Raw genomic sequence first — 16,476 nt, 5'->3', positions numbered from 1 at the left:
ATTGTATCCCAAAACACTGAATACCACAAACAGGCTGGAATTCAGACAGGCAGTGAGCCTGTGCCAACAATGACCCAAGTTCTGCGGTTTTCTATATATCCAGATGTTCTCATCCAATTAATAAATTGCATAATACCTTTGGGTATATCAGTTGACACAGTCGAGACCCTTCCAAACGAGGTGTTCCATGTCAAGGGATTTTCCAATTTAAATACTTTAATGAGAAATGTCATCCTGGTCTAAGTGGGCTGCTCGGGTACAACTGGCCTATGTTTGGCTATGGGTGTACATTGTACAAGCTGTCGTCTTTGTGTTCATACTGCAGGCTTGCTCTCGTTTGTGTAACCAGATGAGAACGCAACAGAGCAGGGATGGCAAAAGTGACCCCTTGGTCAACTAAATTGCAAAATGGACAACATTAAAATAAAACAATGAAAACATTAAAATCACACCAATACTAATAATCTAATCAGAAATGAGAGCAGAAACCAATCAACTAGAAATCAGATAAACAAATATAGAATGGGGGGGGAGGGGGGCTTTACTGTTGAGTCTGATTCTGAATTGGGGGGGGCTGGGGGAGGGGGCTGGGGGGACTGGGGGGGGCTAGGGGGGACTGGGGGGGGGCTGGGGGGGGACTGGGGGCGGGGCTGGGGGGGACCGCTGCTGCTGCCCCTTCGCCCCCGCGCAGTCTCCACGACGTCCGGGGGGTGGGGGCGAGGAGAGGGGGGGGGGCGTGGGCGCGTGATGGCGGCCCGTGACGTCACGAGGCGGGCTATATAAGCCGAGGGCGCCGCGCGTCACGTGGCCCGTTCACAAAATGGCGACCACCCCCGAGCATCAGCAGCAGGAGGCACAGGTGAGCGGGGAGAGACAGACGCGGGCTCCCCGGAGCCTCGCCGGTGACGGGACGAGTCACAGAGACGCACCGTAGGAGGGGGGTGGGGGGGGGGGACAGGAGGAGTTAGACAGGTGGTTGGGGGGTGATCTGGGGTAAGCGGGACGGCACCGGCACAGCGGCGGCGGGCGGTAACACCGAGCCAGGCACGACACCGGCTCGCATCACCTCGCCCCGGGTACATGGGGAGGCGCGCTGTGTGCGTGGCTCCTTCACACCCACCTCGTGTATGGAGAAGTATGCGTTCATTTGTCTTCTCTGGAGGGAAGGGGATGCCGTGAAGCGGCTCATTGTCGCTCTCTGCCAGCGAAAGCTTTGACTTGTGGGTCTAGGGACGGGCCATGTTGTCGATGGTTTTGTTTGAAAGATCATGTGGCTCTCTGTGAGGGCAACCATTTGCCTGTGGCTTGGTGTGGTTTTGTGAAGGGTATTATAATAGTAGTGTGTGTGTGTGGATCGTTGTTCATCTGTAGGATAGAATACGTCGCTCTGTGTATCTAGGCAAACCCATGTGGTTGTGTGGCTGTCTATGATTGTCCATGTGTAAGGGATCTCCAAGTGTGTGCTTATCGGTGTAGAGGAAATCGTGTCTGTGTCGGGGCGACCACGTGTCTTTGTGTAGCTCTGTCTATATCAGAGCTTGTCAATGGCTGTATGCAAGGGAGATTGTGTGTGTGTGTGTGGTAGACTGCACCGTTATCTTTGTTCCCCATTACCTGTGGCAGTGGTCTTCCATCATCTCCCGAGTGTCAAGACGGATTCGAGGCAAGGGGGAGGGAGCACGAGTTAATTTTATACGGGCACGCAGACAGCGCGCCATCTCGCATTCGTGCGTGTGTCAGTGTGTGTGATAACCCCGTGTATATGTGATATGCATGTGTGTTATGTGCTATATGTGTGTTATGTGCTATATGTGTGTGTGTGTGATATTCCGTTGGAACGATCTATTTTGGTCGCGGTGAGGCGCGCAGCTATTTCTGAGGATCTTGAGTCTGCCAAGCCCGCCCGGCCCGCCTGGGGCACTGTGCCCATCTGCCGGCTCGAATTCAAGTCGGGAGGGAATGTGTCCACCCGATGTCTCCGATTAGAAACACCGGCAAACAGAAAGGATCGAGAGCTGAAAAGCGATCAAACGAAGCGTAGGGGGAGGAGAGAGAGAGGCACATGCTTCGAATTGAAACTGAAATGGGAACGTGTGGTTTGGAGGCGAGCACTCGCGTCAGAATGCGTGATTATTCGTGTGCGTAACAATCGGCACGCTTGGGGCAGGACACGGGGCCCTCCCTCCACGTGACGGCTACAAGGATGATGGGTGGACCCGGTGGTGGTCGAGACTTCTAACCACGTCGTGGCAACCTCGCGCGTCAACTCGCCCCAATTGTGGTCGCGTTGAGAGAGCGTTGGGTTTGTAGGGGTGTCAGGTCGGATTCTAAATGCATGAGCGAGATGATTCTTTGGTAGCGTCGTGGTGACCGTGAGGGGATTGCGACGTCTTTCTGGGGTTGGGGCACTCATCCAGCGGTGGATGGGATCAAGGCCCCGCTATTAATGATATCGCGTCTGATAAAATGTCACGGTAGATAAAATACAACGAAGGGAGAGGAATTTGGCAGCTTCAAGGCACCGTGGGTGGGTTTTACATTCGCCGCTATTTTTGGGTCCCCTCGAAATTTAAATGGACCGGTTTTAATCCGTTGAAATTTCAAGAAGGTGCGATCCTCCGCGCTGTTTTTGTCGAGATCAATGGGGGGCCTCCTTGTATCGGGTAGAAAATTGGCTCTGCGCGAATAGTCGGACGGCCGCGTGGGGGCGCTATGGCCAAGCCAGAGGCCAGAAAGCCACCCCGATCAGGGGCCCCGTCCAATAACGTGGCCATTGACAAACCCACGACTCCCTGCCACTGCGAGTGAGGCCTGCCAAGCAAGCTGTCGAGTTTGACAGAAACCGCGATCAACACGTTGACACTCTCTCGCGGGCCTGCGAGAATCCTGGGCAAATGAATTTAATATAATGAAACGTGCCGGTGTAATTAACCCTGCTGCACACGTTGTGACGGCACTGTACTGCGAAATAAAGTGTTCTACTTTCTTCCAGGAGATGGCGGTGCTAGGTGTTTTTCCGTGGATTTCGAAATTTGCTTCCCACCATACGCCTCTCGTAGCATTTGCCAAGCATCCAAATGCAGGACCCTCCTGCACAGTATGAGACTCTGTAAGGCTTTTCTGGGTAATTGATTTACACGTAATGGAACTAGCTGACGTACTTCGATTGCTGTCGTAAAGACACCCTATTGCGAAATGTAACCGTTACTTTAGGAGAGTCAACATCCTACACAAATGATCATGTCACCATTGACTGTTTAGTGAGTGGGCGTAGGCAAAATACGTTGCTAAGAGAAGGGATGATGGCCAGCGGTCAACTTAACTATGGAGTAGCAGCCAAATGAGAAAATGAGCCCGAGGCGATATCCCCCGCGGAGATTGAGAGACGAACTCGGCTCGTGTGCAGCTGCTTGATGAATGATTTCATTGCCTGACCATGAGGAATGGAAACTGTTTGTGGAAGCCTTTATCTTACGATGACTTTTAAGACTCCTCTGCCCCTCCACGCGTGTGTTTTTTAAAGCGACGGTCTTGGTTTGGTTTGTGCTACCAGAAGAGATAGATGGGTGGACTTGTCACATGGATGTTACGGTGCATGGGTTCAATACGGTTATTTTGTCTCCTAATTTTACAATGGGTAAAAAAAATTGGAGACATACAGCCTTAACTTTTAGGATGGATGTGTGTTTCAACACTTATTCTAATGATCCAATTTGAATAAAAACCTATTACAAATAAGAAAAAGACATGCCTTTGACTAACTCGCTCACAACGCACATGATCTTGCTAGATTCCTAATACAAAGGTTTTTGGGTTAGATCGCGTTATTCCTAAATGTGTTGTAGCCCTCCGCCACCCGACACGGCCAAACGGTAAAAAATGTGTCACGTTTACAAAGGACAAATAGTTAACTACTTTAGCCCACCAGTGTGAAGAGTGAATCAACATTTAAAATTTGAGTGACGTTTCGCTGGTAATTACATTTAGCTTCATCGGGTGATTTGCCAGAATGGTGAGGCCCTCTTGCTCCCAGTCTTAAATCGAGCAGCAGCAGGGTGACGTCGTCATTTAAATCAATCAGGTGCAGTGATTTGAGGCGCGGAGGGTATTGTAATTATATAATAGATTTGTAATCATTCAATTGTTATTAATTGGTATTTGTTTTCCTTATAAGGAATTATTTTATTCTATTTTATTTAATAATACATTTCCAGGTGGCACTAAGCCAGCCTGTACCTGTCAGAGCGATTAAAGTTATTTGTATTTCTTTCAATTTCAATGGATTCTCTAATTAGTCTTGGCCAGTAATACTTAGTTTTACACAACACTTCAACGTTATCAAAATCAATTGAGTGTCCTTGTTGACAAGCATGCTCTGCCACTGCCGACAGTTGTGTTCGAGATAATTTAATATTTATTTGGTGTTCTTTTAGTCTTACGCTGTTACGTCCCGTCTGTCCAATATAGCATCTGTCACATAAACAATTAATCCGATAGACACCTTATAATAATATTGGTCACGAAAGCCAACGTGTTAAACTGATCTTGCTAGATGTCAAACAAGGTCGAGCCTGGAATAGTGCTTGGATGATCACCATATAATCGGTGTTGATAGGTTTTGTCCGATGTTGTGGACAGCACACTGCAGTGTCGCAAAATCCATTGTTATACTATACTATTCTCCCAAATGTATGCTCCCCGCCTCAACCCACAATAATCAGTGCGGTTTGAAGTATGTGCAAGTCAGCCCCCACTACCTGCACAGCATGAGGGAAACCCGCATCCAGCAGTGAATTGTACCAAGGGATTGCACATAAGAACAATCTGTTTTTATTTTGTTTTGCTGGTCACTCGATGTGCTTTGCGTGTCATCTTGGGCAGTTGCACATATGTAAGGGCAGATGGACTTCCAGATGGTGTGCTTGTGTGGAGGGGTTTGCACGTCGCACGATTTAAGTTTTTTTTTAAGACCTCGACAAATTAACTGTGTGAAATGGAGTCTCAACCTGAAAAGTTCTGCGGGGCTGGCTCACGACACCTCGCAATGCAGCTCCGAGGTCCTGTATCACAGGGCACCGAGCAGTGCCCCTCATTTGCCCTTGCCTCGTTACATGAAGGAAATGGCCACAAAGTTGCTGTATATTGGAGGCTCATTCCTCTTAAAATTACCTTGTTCAATTGTTTTTTTTTTAAACCGTGTCGTGTTATCTCCTGTCATCGTCACCGCGAAGTTGTGAACCCCCAGCCGCAGCTAATCTGCCGATAAGTGCATGGGGAACTGCCTGCAAAGCGGCGGCGATGGACAGAAGAAGCCTTGGTGGAGAGACGTGTGAAGTAACAAAATGGTGGTTTTATAGGGGGGTGGGGGGGGATTAATTATTAATTTTGTTATTGCAGTATATGTTTTACCCTACCCTTGGCAGTGAAGCACTCCCTCGTGTTTACTCTTCCCCCATGATGGTTACAACAAACACGATGCACAATGTACGCTCTTGAGCCCTTTTATGACTGCTCTACTTGGGTGTTATTTTTCAATTTTTTTTTCCCCAATCCCTCCCACCCCTGTATATTCATAATACTCTCGGCTACCGTTGTGCCATTAAAAAAAACTAGACACGGTCCCTAATGACACGGTCTAAAGATGAAAATTTTAAAATTGTAGGGGATATTTTATGGAACTGGCTCTTAGCAGCGATGAGTGCTTGGCAGAAAGGTCATTGCCCACAACGTTACCACTGCCATCGCCGTATCACAGTCGTCTTGTTGCTCCATGTTCACACATGTACGTGTAACAGACATTTATAAAGAGAGCATCCAGATGCTTTAAAATGCATTGTTGGCCCTTTGGGCTAAGTTGATGATGATCTTGTAGCCAGGGTAGCTAGGTATGTGCAGAGGTTGCTTTTCTTTAAACCACGTGATCGCCCACGGCTTGTAGATAAAACTTGAGAAGATTGCAACAACGACTCTGGAGCTTCATGTTACAGCTGGCGCTGACCATAGTGGGGCCCTCGCGATGTCTCTTCCTCTGGTGAATTCTACACACGATCAAGAGTTGCCTGCCAGATTTTCTGTCATAAACCGTACAGTAGTTTGGAGTTATTTGCAATGTTGATGGACCCAAGTAAATCTCGCTCGTGGCGACGATGCGCTTGCGAATTTTGCAACGAGGTGTTAAAAACACACTGCTTCCAAACACCGCCGCGTGCAATACTCTTTTTGGCGTTTGTCTTATTGCGTAGATCGAGGGAAAGTGTCGGCTGGTAATTCTACCTGATCAGCTGAGAACATAGTCGCAGATATACATTGAAAAGGTAAACCGGATAGTGCCAAACTGTCCCCATGGTAATCGGAAAGGGTTTGTTCACAAAGCAATGAAGGACTTGCTGTACTGATGATTGATTCCAAGAAGGAATTAAGTCGGTATGCCATTATCATCTTACCGCTGCCTAAATAGTATGGCCACAACGGTGACATACAAGGCATTTGGAGGACTGAGCCAACAGTCACGCCATCCAGAAATCCCCTTGTGTAGTACAGGAATACGATCTAGAGTTTGTCACCATTTGCAGGAAGTGGTAGAATTGATTTATTTGATGGGAAGGTTTGCTTGCAAAAAATGTGATGTGTGTCTTCAGGATTGCGTCGACAGTCAAAGGGGAACGCGTGCATTAGATAAGTTACACAGCTTAACAAACATAATTCAATCTCGTTAGAAATCAAGTGGACTGCAGGATGCGGCGCTAGAAGGAATTAATGGTCGGTGGTCAAGAATAACGATGGAGTGGCAGCCGAGGAATGTAACACATTTGGAGAAGATCCTCCAAGGAAATTGCTTTTAAAGCAAATGCTTGGTGGATTATTGCATCGTAGGATTACTAGAGATGGCGATGGCTTGGGGAGGCTTCAGCCAGCAGTGGTTTGAGCACATGGCTTTTAATGACGACGACGGTGGTTGTCTACAAGTTCGCTTTTCGGCAGATGAGCAGCACCACTCTCACTAGCTGTGCTTGCTCTCAGTCGGCGATGCGAAGGGTGGCTGGCAGGGTTTCCATGGCAAAGATTGAGGTCACACCGCAATGTGCGGAGCCAGCGCTACCCTTCCCGCGTGGTGTCCGTCCTCCACGATTGCTATGCAGCCCCTTTGTTTTCATTGAGCGTGCAGTTGGGGAAGTGTACTTGGTGGTTTTGCAAAGCACAGCTTGCTTGTACAGTTTGTGGTGGCTCCTCCACTTTTAAACGTAGGAGGGGAATAAGGTCACCTTTTTAAGAGAACGTTCCCAGCAGTGTTTAACAGAAAGGCACGCACTTTGTGTTCATGGGAGTCGTGCAGCTTCTGCTATTGCCTCTCCCATTTTAGTGGTATCATAAGCCGGGGTGTGGAACCCATCATAGGTGTTCTAAACGTTGACCGTCATTCGCAAAAAAATGTTGGCCTTGCATTCGTTATAGCAGTTTCCAGCGAGGCAGTGCCTTTGACCGGGGTGATGGAGGGGGGGGTAAGATCAGCCATTAATTATGTACCCAGACTTCCATATGTGCAGGTGCTTTAAAATTAGCGATGTAACGATGTGTCAATTCGACTCTTGAATATACAAATTCTAAAGTTCATGACGCGCGTATCAAATCACGATTGTAAGTCTCCTTTTTAAATCCTTTCTATTAAGTTCGCTTGCTTGCTTATAACCGTACAAATCTTTCGGTCGTTTTTTAACCCACTTCCCGTGATCCAATCGATCTGACATTTTGCACAGACTCGTTGCGCGTGACAATTAATTTTCGTGAAAAAATGTTTCCAAAATTTTACACTGTTTAGGGAATTTTTTTTTATATTTTATTACCAATTGCTTAATGCTGGCAGACAATCATTTGACCTATAGGTGGCAGCTATCTCAAGCCAGAGGACGAGAGGACTCTAGCCGCCACGCATATAAAGGATTTATAGTGAAAAACTTAGTTTTTACGGGTTAATTTTTTTAATTGTGTATTTGTCACATGGAACGGTTTCACGTGGGCCCTGCGAGAGAATCGCCACGGTGCAAAAATAAAATCGGTTAATGAATCGCGATCCTATGGATAGCAGGGAGGCTAATCATTACACCTTTTTTTTGTGTGGCATTTGAAAAGGCACCTTACATTGTAAGTCTGTTGACATTGGCAATCCATGCGATGGCATCAAGAGGAGTTTGACCCGAGCTTACAAAAAGTGGTTCAGTGTCACGATTGGTAATCCTTTTTCTAAAAGATAAATATTTGTGTAGTATGTGTGTAGAGCATAGTCAGGTGTATTATCCAGCATGTCCTGCAGTGCCTACCTATTCTTCATGATCATACTATCACCATATTGTGCTTTGTGCTACATTTTTATAGACATGCATACGTGTGTGTGTGTTGTAGAGGTGTTTGAAAGTGCATGCTTTTTATCCATGTGTTGGGTGGAGTGGTGATGCAATGGTTAGCGCACTGCTTGTACAAACCTCGAAACCTGGGTTTGTATTCCCACCCATGGCTGACATCGGTAGATTAGTGATACGAATGAGAACCATTCCAAGGCCCTTTCCTAGGTCGACACGGCCTTAAAATGAGTACCTGGCGCAGCATATAAACATCAGTACGAGAGAGACCAAGGCTGCCGAGCGTGTGGTTTTGACCCTACCACTCTACTCCCTTGTGCACCGTGGCAGCCTCCATAGGTGCTTGCTTAACAGCACTTGCCCCCAAAAGCCTATGTGGGCTCTTTTGAAGAACCTCCCAGCCAGCATGTGGAGCGAAACGTCGAAAGTGCTCGAAAAACACGCGGTAGAACTCCAAAAACAAATCGGAGAGAAATAGTGCACAGCCACGAAACTTGCGCAGTAGCATATGGGGAGGATCTTTGTGTGTGTGCTTTGCTCGGAATGCACCAAAGCAAAATGTTCATGCTGTGTCGCAGATTTCCAGCACTAATGCGGCGTGCCAGCTCCACATGCGCCTGGAAGGCATGGGAGCGATCCACACCCGTTTATAAACACTGCCTCTGGGACACAGTGTTCTTAACCTGCTCGTTAAAACGCACGCTGAACTTTGAGCATTTAATTCCTCTGTAGGTATATGGCGCATACTTACAAATTGCTGGGCTATTGTAAGTTAGTAAGTATGCACCTTCCCTGGCAATACAAAAAATGGTAGATTTGGTGTTGCAGTTAAATTTAAGAATGTTAGCCACTTAAGATTTTGTGGTGGGTACAGAGGTCATGTGAGCCCATTAGATAAAAAAGCGTCATTAGCCATTTTCTATCCAGTGCTAAATGAAGGCCACCCAATTATGTAATCATCTGTGTGCACTGCTGCTCCCATCCATCTCGCGCCTGCACACGAGCTCATCTCATGGCTCCATCTCCACGGCAGTCGACGTGGTCCAAGCGTTCTATCCTTGGGCTGCCGTTCCGTCACCAACCTCGTCCGAAGGCCATCCAAATTGTCTCAATTATCAATGATGTCTCGGGGTTGTGTTTTTTATTCCCTCATCCTTGTTTTCATTTTTATGTCTCGCAATGTAATCCCAAGCGTGTATGGCATACAAATGGAAAAATATAGATTTTTACACATTCGGTTATTAATTTTGTCTATCGTGAGCTTGAGAACAAACATTAATTGATGAGTGTGCATTTTCTACAAACTAGCGCACATGTTTTGGCTGTAGGAAAGTGTCGATTTACGTTCTTATAAGTGTACAATAAAAAAAATATTTGTTGGTGGTCCTGCTGTGTTGGCACTTGTGCGCAAATAAAAAAAACTCTCATTCGTCAAATAACACTGCCACGTGAATGTCCTATGATGAAGGCTATCGTTCAAAACATTGCCGATTTTAATTTAATCATATTACAGCTGTAGGACACGCTGTGGTGAGTTAGAGAAAACTGTTGACGTAAGGTTGTTTAACGCGTGTAGAGTTGTTATGCGGTCTGCGATTCATCTGGACAACCCGGAGAAAGCAAAATGTACTCCCCCTGGCCTTTATAACCCAGGGACATGCGGGCATGCTGGTAGGCAGGCGGCGTACATGCGTGTGTGGCTACTGCGGTTGGTATGTTGCTTCTCCTGTCTTACCAATGTTGGCTGGGTTCAACACCCGCTGGGTACAGCGATAAGCGCGCAATGACGTGGGAATCGGTGAGATTTACTTGTAAGAGTCCATACGTCTGTGGGTAACCGTCGGGGTTAAACAATAACCAGTACACCAGTGTAGCCGTTTTCATTCATTACTAAGTTTCCATTGGATTGAGAGTAACAAATTCACTGGTTGCCCTTCTTACCTTCAGTTCAAATGTAAGAAATGTTTCAAGTCCTGTGCGTGGAGGTTGAAATAAACGAGCAAACCTCTGGATCGTGCCCTTTGAAAATTCGGCGTGCTAACCGTTCCACCGTGGTTTATTATTTCATGTGGTTAGCACTATTTGAAACTTTTAACATCTTTCAGTAACTAAGCACACCCCTTTGGATGGAGGAAGGCCGGCTGTGCTTGTGTCTGAAAGTATTGTACGCCTATTGAAAGTTCCATCGCCATCCTCCACCAGGGTAATCCAAGCATGCTTATAATAATAACATTTAGCACTTTTTATCAAGGAGCTCAAAGCGCTGTACAGGACACAGCAGCAGCAGACACTCGGCATAAAAATAATATAAATACATTTTAAGAATAATTTACTAATGAACTAAGTTTAATCAGCGGAAGTATAAATCGGTTTTAAGGCGCATTTTCAAAATCTCCACAAACTCGGATCCTGATTGATATCTCGTGGAAGACCGTTCCATAGCCCTGGGGCTAGTTCAGTGCGCTTATATTCTTTGCTTTGTCCGCTGCACACATTTCCTTCATTAATTTGTAACTGGGTACGTCCACGATTCGGAATGTACATTTAAGACACCATTTAAAGATGCGAGTAATCATTAGTATTATGATGAGATTGTCATTTCACTTGGGCATGGTACATGAACCCACGGGAAGTTATTTGTCCACCTTGTTCTATAAAGGATGTACGTAGAACACCATGTTTTCAGATGTTATCCATGTTGCATGAATTTTCATGTATATGTATTAGGATTATTTTGATACCTTGATGTCTAACTGTCCGATTTGATAACTTGAGTACATATTTTCTAAAGAAAGTGTCCCAGGCTTGTAGAATGCATAGCAAAACAAATCGCTGCAATGCCATGATCATTAATGTCACTCAATTACCCAGGTTTGGTGGATTTGCTGGAGTTTCAAAGTTCTTTGCTCTTACTCATTTTCAAATGGCTCCATTTGTTCCCAGACATTCCTCCTTTTTGTCCGTGCGGGTTCTGTCACACGCCAGGCAGGCAGGCATCCCCTAAGAACACAATGTCAGAAATTGAAGTGAGGGGAAGGGGGGCGCACTGTGCCTGTCTGGCCTTGTCTGATCCGGATCCACCCGGCTTGCACTTGCATCCCGTGAACTCGTGCATACCCGGGCTGCTACTGAAGCGTGCCCTCCTCTCACGCGGCCTAGAGCGGTTTGAGTGGCGCTCGAAGCCACACTCGCTTACCCGAGCCCTGCGCGGACGCTCTGCTCCCAGCCACCAGCACCAGCGTTTAAACGGCTGCAGTTCCACCACCAATGCCGCTACCGATGACTCCACCAGCAGTATCATCCCCACAACAACAGCCGCCATTCACCACCAAGTTGAGGTGACATCACCACGGTGTCTGTGCCAGGCCTGGTGCACTTGGAGGACATGTGAAGTGTCGAAGGCTCGCTGATGGGAGTTTAGGGGACAGACCCAGGTGCCATGGGTTAACTGACTGGAATAACTGGCAGATGCACCATCTTTATCCCCCACTGTGCCAACTTGCTGCAATTTAGACACCCGATGCTCCGCTCGTTGTTGGCGGCACTCCCCTGCCCTCAGTTATTCTTGGAGGATAACTGCCTCCCAACTGCCCAGTAGCGTACTTCGCGGGCCTCCTCCATAGGGGCTGATCCTGACACCGCTGGTACCAGTCTTTGGCAAGTTCTCTCAGCAGCAGCACCATCGGCTGCAGTACCGCCGTCACCACCAGTATCCGCAGTTGCACTACTGTCAGCTGCCATATCACAACCATTGCCACCTACCACAACCAACGGCAGCCTTGCCAGCATGATTGCTACTTCCACCATCGGCAACAACAGGACTGCGACCTGCAGTGCCTCTACCGCCTTTGATCCCTTGACGGCAGCTGCGTTGCAGCTGAACCCACTTCCTAATCAGTTTGAAAACATTACAGCAATTTTTTTGCACAGAAATTGAGTATTTTGTTCTTGTATGCTGATTTACGATGTTTATTGTAGAGTGCAGACATTGAGTGCAATGTTAAGGACATGCTTATCTGCCTGATTGAAGGCCAATAAAATAAAGTATATGCCTGCATGCAGCAATTGGGTTAATTGTGTTACAAGTTGATGAGTCGATGGTTTAGGAAACTGAATTGCTGATCTCTCAATCATGGTTTCCGAGTCCGGAAGATTGCCACTGCCGTAGTCAGCACGTGCTCAACGCAGCCCTTTTAGAAGGGTTCACAGAAGAGTCGACCGGTTGGATCAAGAGGTCAGAGTGCTGAGCTGGCAACCACTGATTCTGGGTTTGAATCAAGGCAGCCGTCTGGAAAAAAAAGACGGCTGTGCAATTCTTACTTTTTGTGTTGCGCAATCTCCTTTATTTCGAGATCACACCGATACACTCCGCTACTCCTGACACCCTTATTTGGCTTGACCACCTGATTTTTGTGAAATTGTGGTTTGCTCTTCCTCTACATCGGCCATACAAAAGAAGTGTAAGACATGAGGCTGATAGCGCAATCAGCGCTAAGTTGGGGGAGGTGGGGGTGGGGAGACGAATGCAAAGACTGAATTGAAGGCAGCCAGCCCATTTGTAGCCCTGGAGCACCACTCGCGGTTGTAAAGGCAACGGAGGAACAAAGAGAAATCAAATAACTATTCGATTTGGTTTCATTTAATGGATACTGCGCTTGGTGGTTTGGCTTGCCCCAGACATGTCCTTATTCTTATAGCCTTCCTATTGGAACAGATATTGGTTTAAAACAAAGCTTATAAATTTTTGATTATTGAAAGATGTGTTTTTGCTCCAATGTCAATTCTTAGGTAACTATTCATATGCCAATCTAAAACTCGTTTTCTTTCAACCTGGAAACATTTTTAACAACGTCATTCTTACCGGGCCTCAATTGTTGTCGTGTGCAGCCCCTCCAGCCGTGGGCGGCACTTTGTGAGCCACATTTACCACTCCACGGCTCTCCCAGCGAGCTGCTTAATGAGGCTTTGTTGTTATTTGTGTATTCCTTCCCGAGCGGACTAGTCCAGCCCTGTGTATCCAAACAGTTCACCTACGCGTGCCCATATGCGCGAAGCCAATGTTTATAATCACACAACGATGTCAGTCTGGTTGCCAATTAACACCCTCCACCTCGTACAGACATGAGTCCATTTGAGTAAAGTATGCCCGTATTTTCCAAGAAGCTTTACTTTAAACAAAGTGTAGCTGTGGTGTAATTCTAAGGCTGGAGATCACGAGCCACCTCGTTTATTGGTCTCGGCATCAAAATACAATAAAAAAATATTTATTTCACAATTTATCGGGCCTGTTTTGCCTTCGAGTGCATCATTTGTTTAAACAGGCGATCGCGTTTCCTTGTATTTTATTGAATCCAGTCGATAAATTAATCTTCATTGTTTGTTAAGCAACATCGGCTGCAACCCCGTAGGAAGTGTGGTGTAACCGGCTGAGCCGTGCAGTTGATCGTGTCGTGTTTCATATACGTGGACCACTCGCAGTTAGAATACAAATGTGTTTGACGATCCGTTGTTTGGTTGAAGCCCCTCCACAAGCCGTGCCTTGGTGGCCTTCAACCATACTTCACCATGCTGGTCGGTGTGGAATGGGGAGGGGGGTGGGAGAATAGATGTACAAGTGCACCAATTTATTTTTCTGCACTGTATGTATCATTGTGACAACTTTGTGCGTGGTGGTCGCCAGTCCAAGCACACGAACCAGGCTCAACCCAGATTGACTTCAGAGATCTAATTGGGTGGAGTGCTCTGGGTTTTGTCATTAGGCCATGTATTATATTACATTCATGTAAACACCTATTATTCTCGTCATTGTGGTAATTGCTTAACTACTTTTGTCAACATTAGAACCGCATATATTTTCCTTTTATCGAGCTAAAGTTAATTGTATTTTAAGCAAATCTCACTTTGGATGTATTCATGAAAATGCTGTGCTTGTAATGTTAAACCAAAAATTTCCAGTGCCACAGATCAAGCATAATTACACCAATGATTAACACCCACCATGTGCTCGGTTTCCTAATTGGCTTAATGTCTGCCCTTGTAAAAACAAGACGTCTGGATCCAGATGCCAGCCGATTGTATTGAGAGCCATTCTGGGTGCCCATTGATCTTCTCCGGTCTGTAAACATTATTGGAGAGTAGTCTTTGTGTATAGACTGTGATCAAATCACCTGGAATGTGGTCTCTCGCTGGCTAAGCAGGTTTGAGCCTGGATTGTGTGGGTTTTTTTGGGTGGATGACCACCATGCCTAATTAAAACAGGTGTTTGGAGAGGGCAGTGCAGCAGCATCTATTGTTGAGTAGAAGCTGGATATGAAAGCACAATTGTGTATATTAGCAACACATTCTTGTCTTACACTGGTGTGGAGGAACGTGATGGGAAAACTTGTAATACAACTGCACTTACTCCCAAGGAGTGTGCTGACATTAGCTTGTACTGCAATATGCTCCTCACCTTTACCACGTGATGCTGACGAGCATGGTGTCGCATGGTCCCCTGAGCGTGGGCCACCTGTTCCACAGACCAAACCCAGAGATTTCTCAGTCCATATACCTAGCTCCATCAAAACTGCAGTTTACTGGAATGAAATTCGGCACAATTCCTGCCCTCCCGTACACCGATACAAAATTCGTGAACAGTTGGTGGACTCAAATGGTCGTTCAGAAATGGGTGTGTAGAATCGCATAGCTGGATGTTGGCGAGTCGTGCAAGGGATGTTATAACTATTAAAATGATGTCCTTCGTCAATGCTGGGCCGTGCACACTGATGCGTTGGATGGCAGTGAGAGGTCTTGCGTAGGTTTACAGTTTGCCTGAGTGGCCATGCAGGTCGAGTTCTTACCGTTCACGTTGGGTTCATGGTGTAATACTGCACTGTTAAACCCAGTGCCTTCACGCCGCCTTTAGCCATTCCGAACCTTGGACTATGCCTTCGCTTTGCGATTGTAACCATAAAACCCAAAGTGACTTTCTGCATTGAAACATTAACCCAGGTGAGACGCACACAGCCAATTAGAGATTAATTTTTGGGCTCTTCAGTTTTGAGGATCATGGATTTGCGCAGCAGTTAGCGCACTGCCCTGCTTCTGGTCACAGCGACGTGATCTCTGAACTGTTCCGAGGCCTCCCTCCGCCTTCACCAACCCACGCTGTCCAGCATGGTGAAGTATGGTCAAACGAACCCCCAAGAACGACACATTTCGGAGTCCTACATTAATCGGTGGATTGCTAAAGGGTATATAAATGTTGTACAAATAGGCTGTTTTATAGGGTACAGTTAATTGTGCAAGCACACCTTCCAAACCCAGTTAGGCAGTGAAAGATGATAATTTAATAAATAACCATTAAACCACAGGAATGAAGGGACACCCCGCCCCCATGGGTCCCTGTTGCGCAACTCTGCTCTGTCATTCAGATTTTTGCCTGTTGGAAAATTTTCTCCGTTTTTAGATATTTCCACTCCTTATGCAATCGTCATGAATCTAGCCTGGCTAGCTTGAATGCTGGTTACAGTTATGCCTTCTCAACAGGAAAGGCAAACAAATAGTTGTTTATAGTTGTCATCCACGTTTTCAGTTCAAGATTCATCCTTTGGCTTTGGAGTTTCAGGAATGCTACGAACGGGAAATATTTTCCATATTTCTTTTAATCATCAGAACTTTTGACCCTGTGGTGGAAAAGACCACTAAGGGTGCTGAACTTTGAGTGGACCTTATGGGAAGCGATTCTTTTTGGAACTCTTGCACAATGGAGTAAATGTATAATCTTGCACGTATTAGATAATTGCAACGTTGTTTTGGCACGACCTTGGTAGGAGCGGTCGCTTGCACATTTGACACCCGCGTGCGAGCCACCCTCTTCACCGCGACTTGCCAAGAGCCTGTTTTCGCTCACTCTTAAGACTTTGGGTGGCTCCATTTAAACACTTTCTACATTTTCTTTATTCTGCTTTAATCCCAATCCAACGGTGTCCAAAGTTCCTTCCCATGCCACATGTCAGTCGCAGAGAGGTTTTTTTGACCTCTCTTCACCATGGAGCGGTCCCTGTGGATGGTTGAGCGAGTGGATCGGGGGATTTGGGGGGTGGTGGTGGAAAACCGTGCCGGGTTCTAACGTCGCTCGCCG

General features: G+C 46.5%; 1 protein-coding gene across 1 annotated transcript in view; it reads left to right on the top strand.

Moving 5' to 3' along the window:
* Positions 1-802: 802 nt before the first annotated feature.
* LOC133342122 (sodium/potassium-transporting ATPase subunit alpha-3-like) overlaps positions 803-16,476 on the top strand; it is a 40,282-nt gene continuing 24,608 nt past the window's right edge. The window contains 1 exon segment of the mRNA XM_061551069.1: positions 803-859. Within this exon segment, the coding sequence (XP_061407053.1) occupies positions 821-859 (39 nt within the window). The 5' untranslated portion in view covers positions 803-820.

The sequence above is a fragment of the Lethenteron reissneri genome, chromosome 13 (genome assembly GCF_015708825.2).
Source record: "Lethenteron reissneri isolate LAM-NWPU_2019-01 chromosome 13, ASM1570882v1, whole genome shotgun sequence".
Lineage (NCBI taxonomy): Eukaryota > Metazoa > Chordata > Hyperoartia > Petromyzontiformes > Petromyzontidae > Lethenteron > Lethenteron reissneri.
The sequence above is the reverse complement of the archived record's forward strand: the minus strand, read 5'-3'. Positions and strand labels throughout refer to the sequence as shown.